The 9,527-nt window shown below is 46.6% G+C and overlaps 1 protein-coding gene across 3 annotated transcripts in view; it reads left to right on the top strand.

The window, feature by feature from the left end:
* Positions 1 to 9,527, top strand: part of LOC101858637 (protein tincar) — a 77,951-nt gene that overhangs the window by 61,392 nt on the left and 7,032 nt on the right. For all 3 annotated transcript variants that reach the window (XM_013084053.2, XM_035970457.1, XM_035970458.1), the window contains exon 3: positions 5,763 to 7,849. In XM_013084053.2, the coding sequence (XP_012939507.1) occupies positions 5,763 to 7,849 (2,087 nt within the window). The remainder of the gene's footprint in view (positions 1 to 5,762; positions 7,850 to 9,527) is intronic.

The following is a 9,527-nucleotide window of genomic DNA, read 5'->3' as shown; positions in this document are numbered from 1 at the left end:
ACACACACACACAAACACACACACACACACACACACACACGCACGCACACACACGCATTCACACGCGCTCACACAAAACCCCGCGCACGCACCCAGAGTTGTGTCTGGCGGTGAGACGGGTTGAAATATTTATTACTTTTTGACTGCTTTGCAAACCCGTCCTTTTAACATGATGGCGATATTGATATGACCGTATGCAACTGCGAGCGCCATAAAACTCTTTCTTACTAAGACATAACATGTTGATGGATTGTTGCAGTAAAACCTGTTGGCTCTTACATGACCAAAATTGAGTATATCGTGCCGTAAAACAACTTCTCAAAATCAATCTCAATCAAATCAACCTATGCCTATTCTGTGCTGTACAAATTACCGTATTGACGCCGGTTTACCCGAAGTCACACTGCCCAGCATTGTTTTCTTGTCTGCAGATGGAATTCAAAATGGCGGTTGTAATAGGCGTTAAGTGAAAGTCGCTTCATCTTGTATCCTTTCCCTTCCTCTGCGGCTCTTTTTTCCTAGCCGAGTGCTGACAAATCTCCTTCTACTGATTGTCTGATTGAGGAAGTTCTGAACGCTCGTTTATTTGGGCGATGAAGACGACCAGGTGAGTGGAATGGTAATTGTTAGTACGTCGGGCACGGGCCGAGAGCGATTTGTCGGCCGTCTGACCCGCAACGCCACGCCGGGAACTCGCCGCCAACAGGCAACAAGCCGCGCTCATTACAAATGGAAGACAACAGGCACGCTCATTACAAATCTGAGACAACAAACGTTCTGGTCCCAGGCCGTGCCGCCAGCGTGCGAGGGCATCGACAAGCAATTTGCTCCGGCCACATTCGCACCCAGGGCGTGTTTACTTACAGAAAGGTCAGGTGGTCAGAGCATCCCGGCGGTGGCATTGCTCTGGAGGCGGCAGCCGGTGGTTACCCGGTGAGCCCTCCCGAGAGAGAGTGGGAGATTGGTCCGTGGTCCGTGCTAGGATTACCAGATGCATCATGTTTAGTTATAAGCATGGAACGGATCCTCGAATTTAAAGATTCGCAAATCCGAACTTTTCAAGACACAAATTCGACAGGTGTGAATTCGGAATTTGATTTGAGATTAACGCAATAACCAATCCCGTTGAAATGGGCCTAGGGAAATAATATTCCTTGACCATCGGAATAGCAGGACGTCAGATTTCAGATTATTCAGAACAATTCATTTCACTGTTATTGATTTCAACTAGATATTAGTTCGATGTGATGACGAGCTGTTGTATTTTGGCGAAAATAACCGATCTTGTGCATATTCATTACATTTATTCAGCATTTTAAAAGAATTCTTGTGTAATTAAGATTATATATACAAATACATCTTAGACTATGAATAAAAACAAAATTGAAAAGAGACACTTTAAAACAATGCTTCACCCTGCAAGTTTGATTTTTGTTCGGATTCGACCCTCTGGCCTATTCGACGAGTTCGAATTTATGAGTATTCCGAATTACCGAATTCCGACCAGAATCTGCCCACAGTTAATGTTTAGTTGTCCGGTGTCCGGTTTACTTTGTGTGATTACCACAGCCTTTGGGTAATTGGTGGTTAATCATTTATTGTGGGCGCCATCCGTACGTCGCACTCAGACGTGTTTGTGTGGCAACAGGAAGACGGCAAGTAGGGGGCTTGCAATAAACATAAGGCGTATCTAAACGACTAGCAACGCAAGGTAATACAATGCTCGTGCAGCAGATAAAATACCCAGACAGTTGCATGACAGTAAACACCCAACAGATAAAGTACTTGCAGTTGTTGTTTTTTTAAAGATCAACTGGGAACTGTTGAAATACGCGCACAATTTCATAATAATTATCTTGCAACAGATTAAATGCACGCATAGTTGTATTACAATTTACATGCAACATAATATTAAATACATGCACAGTGCAATGACAATAATTGCAGCAGATAAAACACACGCACAGAATCAGCATGCAGCTGATAAAACATGCGCACAGTTTTATGACAATTAACAGGCCACAGATATAATACACGCATATTTCTTAGACAATTAACCCTTAACGTGCCTGCACGCCCACTTAAACAATCAGTCATCGTCATGGCACACACTGAGATGATGCGTGTCGAAGTCGGACCAGACATATTAACACGATCAGGGCAGAAAGTCCAGGTGTGTCCTTTCCCATTACTGGTACGTGATGTGTAATTTTCTTCAACAAATGAGGAGATTTGATTTCCCATTTTCCACGAGTGTGTTTGTGTACTTTCGCGCAGACAACCTTCATCGTGACGTGGGTTTGGCAGAAACCAATAGGATTGTTTTCCCGGGTCGCCTCACAGACCAACATGCTGATGATTACTCTTCCTGACAACGAACCGAACCGCTGTTCTTCTTTTTTCTGGAGGGGAGGGGGCGTGCACGGGGATGAGGGAGAGGGGAGGACGGAAAGAGAGTATGAGTGTGTATGTTTATAAAAGAAAGGGGAAATAGGGGGGGGGGGTGTCAGTTTGTCTGCCTGGGAGTGAGAAACAGAGAGAGAAAGAGAGAGAGAGAGAGAGAGAGAGAGAGAGAGAGAGAGAGAGAGAGAGATAGAGAGAGAGAGTGTGTGTGAGAGAGAGACCGAGAGAGACAGACATACAGAACAGACAGACAGAGACAGCGACACTGAGAGAGAGGGAGAGAGAGAGAGGGAGAGAGAGAGAGAGAGAGAGAGAGAGAGAGAGAGAGAGAGGAGAGTGAGAGCAAGAGAGAGAGAGAGAGGAGAGAGAGAGGAGAGAGAGAGCAAGAGAGAGAGAGGAGAGAGAGAGCAAGAGAGAGAGAGAGGGGGGGAGAGAGAGACGATGGGGGAAGTGAGCAAGAGAAAGAGAGTGAGGGAGAGAGTTGGTAAGAGAGAGAGAGAGAGAGAGACAGAGAGAGATAGAGAGAGACAGAGAGAGGGGGGGAGAGAGAGAGAGAGTGGGGGAGAGAGAGAGAAAGAGAGAGGGGACGGGGTGGGTATGTTTATTTTCAGACCTTACTATTGAGCATTCTCCATGTCAGCGAAACATGCTCCTCCGGAATGCCATCTTCACCCTGTGTTTTGCTCTAAACTCGTACGCTCATTTCTAATGCTTCTCTAAGTTCTCGCAAAGCTTCGTGTCAATGACTTTCTCCTATCTTTACCATTCTGTTTGCACCACAATAAACTTCGTGTTACTGTTATGTCTGAGACGAAAACGTAATGCTTTTCTCGGCGCCCGTCTTTCCCCATCGGACACATCGTGCGTTTCCTCCGATCTTTATACCCAGTGCGCACTGCCGAAAGTTTCATCAAAATCTATTTGATATGGTTTGATACCTTTGAGGGCGGCCAGATTTTTGTTCATGGAAGGTGAGGAACGGCCATTTTGATGCAGTTTTATAAAATCCTCCAAATGTATAATACGTTTAGTTTTCCAGGTCTCGATAGGGTCCATTTGACGAAACTCGTGGCCAGTCGAGGCCAACATACAACATACCACTTGACTTTGCGGGGTCAGATGTTTTAATTTGCGTGCGGAATGTGATAGGCCCTAACATCATATCGCGACCTCCGTGCTTTCTTGTCGCATCTCCATTTTTTAACAGTGAAAATGTGACTTCTTTTTAAGCTCACTCTTTGTTATGAACTGTTTTCACTGTTAATAAAAATAGAGATACGACAAGAAACCACTGGGGTCGCGATATAGTGCCCGCTGTCGGGCGCCATTTCCAAACATGTCCCGATCCGATCTGATCATGCAAATCGGGCCAATTTGACCAACGAGGATCTGACATTAGAGCCAAGTCCACACATCGCTGAACCGACGCCTGGGGCAGAGTAGTAGACTACGGTATAGCAGTCCCTGCTGTCTCTCTCAGGTACCATCGTACCACCGGGGAAATTTGAGCAACCGTTGATATTTTTAAACCACCTACTAGAGTTTCTGTTTGAGAGTGATGAATGGCAGCGAGTGGCGAACACGTGCATTCCACTTCTCGACTTACTCGTCTATCTCAGGATGAAAGGCAAGAAGTAGGCTGAGAACGGGCGGGCACGAAAATACGAAAGGTAAAAAGGGGGTGGCCGGGTGGGGTGGGGTGGGGTGGGGTGGGGGTCGTCTCCCCCCCCCCTCCCCTACACTTCTTCCCTCCTTCCCTTAGAGGGGATGAATCATGGCAATTCGTTTTGTGTAGACAGTGAGGGTTCAGAAAATCTCTCCTGTAAACAAAAGAAGTTACTCACTCGAAGACGGCTGAGCGTGAATATCCAAGCCATTCAATACCCCCATCTCCAGGGACCGCCCTTTTTGCTACACTCACGCTGTTCTATTTCCTCTCCCTCTTTGCTACCCCACGTTTTTCTATTTCCTCTGCCTCTTTGCTCACGAGCGTACACCCGAACGACCACAAACACGCGCACGTACGCGTGAGTAAACAAAACTCCTGTCTCTTTCGTGATCAGATCTGTCTTCCTATAGCGTGCACTTATCTCAAAGGCCACGAGTCGAACGTGCCATGTTCGAGAGGACAGTCGACTGGTGCTCTCATGTACTATGGGATATGTGAGGGGGAAGGGGGAGAGAAGGGGCTGATTTATTCCCATTTCAAAATTGTATCAAGTAATGTATGGTGACTGGATGTTGACGCAAGTAGTTTTTCCTCCGGTCCTGTTCTTTGTTTACCAATGAATAGCAAAATGTGGCTATTCCTTTGATCCAGACAAACAAAAACTCTATGCAGGTCAACGGTAAAACTCTAAGCGGATGAAATGATAAATATTAGAACGAGTGTTTTTTGCTTCAGTGGAAATTTTAAGTGTTTTTGTTCGTTTTTGTTTTGTTTTTGTTTGTTTTGTTTGTTTGTTGTTTGGTGTTTTTTGTTTGTTTGTTGTTGTTTTGTTTTTGTTGTTGCTGTTTTTTGTTTTTTGTTGGGGGGTTGTTGTTGTGGGGGGGGGGGGGGTTTGGGGGGGGTGAGTGAGTGGGGTGCTAAAGTACGTGATATAATACATAGATATTTAAAACTTCAGTCACACCATCGCCACAGGGACAGATTCGTGCTCGCTCCGTGGCTCTGGGAACACCAAAGCTGTGTCGATTCACAGTTCGTATTGCAAACAGGTTAAGCCGCCTTCACTTCTAAATGGCTTTTTAAAATCATAGCGACCCACAGGGCCTTTATGCACCACTTGTATTCTCTGTTAGTAGTTGTGGTGTTTCAGTGCCATGCAATGCCTGACTCTAATAGTGTATGTGCATTGACACTGGCTTTCAGAAATGTGGAAAAAACGTAGTTAAATTGTTTCTGATTATCTACTAGAATTGCCCAAAATGTGTGCTGGGTATTATCTTTATAACATAATTTGAGACTCACAAAAAGTGTTTGACCTGATCTGGTGGATACAGAGTTACAGTCAGACACCGACGATAACTCAGTTATTACATTTATTACAATAGAAAGTGCGAATGGCTCTGGTTTTAATCTCTTCCTGAGCGTTCTTGTTTCGAAAGTTTTGCCCCTTGGCTCGGTCCTATTGGAACTAGGCTTTGTATCCAAACTTTTCGCTTTTTAATCTTATATTATTAACATGGAATTAAAACCCATCACATCCTACCATTACAGTATTAATTTCTAGAAAATGAAAATCTCGTCTCCTGAATTATCTGGAGTGTGTCAATGGGAGGGTAAAACATACAATAATAACAATCCAACAATCTTCCCGAAAAAAAAAAATAATGTCTGCCTTTCTCTTTGCCCACAGATACATCATGGCTAAGCCAGCTGGATTTTCTGTTCCCGCCGGAAAGAGCATTCATGAGTGACGTGCGCAGTATTGTGAATATCTCTGAGTTCTCCAACGCCACACACGTATTCCTCCCCACGCCACGCGCGCACGTTGATTGGAAGGGCGACCAGGTCACAGTGAGCATCGCCTTCGCCAACTTCTGCTTCGCCCTGACGTGTTTTCTTGTGAGATATGCCTCCGTCTTCTGGTTCACCAACAAGGCACTCACACTGGTCTTTGCTCTACAGCTTTTGGCCATGGTCATCAACTCTATTTTCAGTTTCAATTGCTTCTCCATTTTGTACTGCGTGTGTTACAACCGCAAGAAGTACCCAAACGTGACTCTGTCCATTGCCTGCTCTGTGGATCTCATCTTGTATCTTTTCGGCAGTTTGATTCTCATGGTGTCCACCACCTCTGTGTTTGAGTACGGGTCTCACTACTTCCATGAAAAGTTCAAGATTGTGGAGCGACATCACAACCCGGAAAGCTACGTCAAGCAGACGGTGGTAGTAAACAACGGTTGCCAAGGCTACGTCGCTCACGTCTGCGCCATGGCTGCTCTCATCGTGTTTGCCGTATGTAAGGGGCCACTACTCTATGACCTGGTCTCTCTGATGAGACTCACAGACGACCAACTTCTCCTGTCTGGAGTTGTCTGCGAGGTGTGCTACATGGTGCTCTGGGTCGCCCTCTGGTTCGGCCTTACCATCAAACAACAATGGCAGTTCCGCATTCTGGATTACGTGCCCCTGAAACAGCCCCCGCGAGGAGGCGGGGGAGGAGGGGGAGGAGGTAGCGAAGACAGCGCCTCTGTCAGGAGTTCGCAGACGGGACAAGGCGAGACGCTTGATGTTGCCCATTTCATTCGGAACAAGCGTCTGGCCCCAGGGCGGGAGAGTGTTCAGAGATACTCGGACCCGCTGCCCATAGGTGTGGGGGCTAACGAGGAGCAGAGTGCCTCTGACGTAGGCACCGACGAGTCCGACATAGGCAACAACGTGGACGTGGTGCTGGACTTGGACGGTAACCCCTTACCCGATCCCTCAGGTCACTTCCGGAGACCTCGGCACCGCCGGCTGGGCGGTCAGAGGGTGACTTTCGACGAGTCTGTCCGCAGTAAGGGCTCTGGTGAAAACGAAAGACAGACGAGCAGCCTGCCACGCCACGTGACTTACGGTCACAGGGGCGAGGACAACAACCACGTGAACGTGACCGCAGACGTGCACAGTATTACACCGCCGCTAAACTTTCAGACGGAAGATTCTAGTCAGGAGGTGGTGAAGAGGAGAAACTCCGGCGCTCCGGAGAATACGATGTCCAGGGAGTACAGGAACAGTATAAGGAACAAGTGCGGGGAGTATTACGCGAGTGCCAACAATCTCACAGCAAGTCCCGACGACCCTGTTCCTCTCCCTAACCCTTCAGAACCTCTTCCAACTCTCATGTCTTCCTTCCGTGACAAAGTGCGAGAGTCGTCCATCGCCGCCAGCAACTTCAAGGAACGCGAGAAGAACATGCTGGAGCACTACAACAACTACGCGGACCCCCCATCCCCACCCCCTCCGAATCCCATGCAGGAGGCGGAACTGAACGACGCCGAGAAGCGGCGCTGTATAGCGCTGTCCGACGAGGCTCTCGGACAAGTAGACTATAACAACAGACTCCAGCACCCTGCTGTTCTGGAGGATAATTCTCTGCCTGGAGATCCACACGGCGAGGTGATCTATGGGAGGGACGCTAGCCTCTTCCCTAGCGCCAGCCACAGACCTCCGGATATCGCTAACAACACCGCCCCCTCCTCCTCCTCATCCTCCTCCTCCTCCTCGGCGTTTTCAAGAAAGAAACACAACGTCTCCCTGAGCAGCAGTGACGAGGGTCACAGGAGTAGCTTCGCCAACACAACAGTGGACTCCTCCGAGCTGAGCCTGCCGCCGTTGTTGGAAGACATTCAACTGGGCCGGATCCGCAGCAACAGCAGCAGCGGCGGCGGAGCAGGCCAACGCAAGGAGGATTATCATCATCAGCATCATCATCAGAATCATCATCCTCATCATGACATGGTAGGTGGTAAGAGCGACCACCCCCGCCCCTGCTCTCACCCCCGGCCCGTGCAGGTAGTGGTAGGGAAGAAGGCGGAAATAGGAAGAAGGGACTCGGCTAATTACTCTCTCACCTCGTCACAGGACACCTCGTCCAACGATTCGGACCACGGTCAAGGGCTGTGTAGTCAAGTATGAAACTACTACAACGTCTTAACGTCTTACCTCCTCCGTGTTCCTTCAATCCAGAAACGACCAAGTCCCTTCTCTTCCTCAAGAGTCGGAATGCTTTGTGAATTGTGATGAGTAGAGTTGTAGTGCATGTTTCTTTGTACAGTAACAGAAACTCCTACTTACAGCATCCCCTGATCATGTGTCCCGCATTTCTTTTTGAGCACTAACAGCTGATGTTTCAGAACTGTTTATACGATTGATATGATAATTTTAATGACTCAATATTGACTGCTATGGGTGACTAAACAAATGTCGTGATCTTGGATCGAAACAGCGCGTCTCATTGTGTCTTGTCTTCCGATGTCGCATAAGATATGAATAGTTTCACCATAGCAGAAGCAAATCCGTGGCAGCAATTTCAAAATTATTAATTCAGACTTTATCATATATCCGTGTATGTATGATTCTGTACGTGTTTGAGTGTGTGTGTGTGTGTGTGTGTGTGTGTGTGTGTGTGTGTGTATGTGTGTGTGTGTGTGTGTATGTGTGTTTGTGTGTGTGTGTCTTTTTGTGCATGTGTCTGTTTTTGTATGGAAGTGCAGATGTATGTTTGAGTACGCATGTGTGAGTAATGTAATGAAAGAAAAAGAATAAATATATCTACAAAACAACAAAGAGAGAACGGGGTCAAGAGTAAGAGACCAATATATACAGAGGATGAAAGAAAGATGAGAAAGGGCGGAATGATAGCTGGGTCTCAAAAAGACTATAAAATTTATGTTAATAAGATCCTCTGATATCATGAAACAAGTTAGCTACCATTACCAATACCTCTTTTGAATTTCTCAGAATCCAAAACTGGTTTTGGCAATTGATTGATCGACACCCCCCCCCCCCCTTCCCGCAAAGCAGACAACAAAATAACTCTCACACACACAAACGACTAACACTCAAAACGTTCCCATAGTACTATAGTGAAAGATGTTCTCTTCAAATTCCCTCTATTCATAAATTTAAAAAGCACTGCTTTCTCGTAATATAATCTGTTATTTCTTCAAAGGCGTGGTTTCTCTTCAATTGCCCTGACTTAGACGTTCTAACTCCGTTGTGTTTTACTAGGGGTTTTATTTCACAATCCACCATACAGCAGATGAGGTTTCGTCAAGGCCCTAGAATAACGATCCAGATCATATTGCATCTTAAAAATGCACTCTTTATTGGCTGTTTTATTCTCGTCTCTTTCATTGCACTGTTCAAATTTAAAGACTATCAGCCTTTCTCTTTTTCTTTTGCTTCTTGCCATGTGGTGTCCAGTTCAATATACAGTATACATTCTTATTTTGAAACTTCTTGTCAAGATCTTTCATTCTGAGTGAGTACTCATCCCGTCTTACTGAAAGACAGACAGGCAGACAGACAGACAGAGGGCGAAAAAGGGAGAGAGAGACAGATACAGGCAGAGAAAGATGGGAGAGGGGGGGGGATACTGGACAGGTTGGCGGGAGAGAGAGAGAGAGAGAGAGAG

This window comes from Aplysia californica, unplaced genomic scaffold (genome assembly GCF_000002075.1).
Source record: "Aplysia californica isolate F4 #8 unplaced genomic scaffold, AplCal3.0 scaffold00269, whole genome shotgun sequence".
NCBI classification, from domain to species: Eukaryota; Metazoa; Mollusca; class Gastropoda; order Aplysiida; family Aplysiidae; genus Aplysia; species Aplysia californica.
This window is presented reverse-complemented; position numbering and strand designations above follow the sequence as displayed.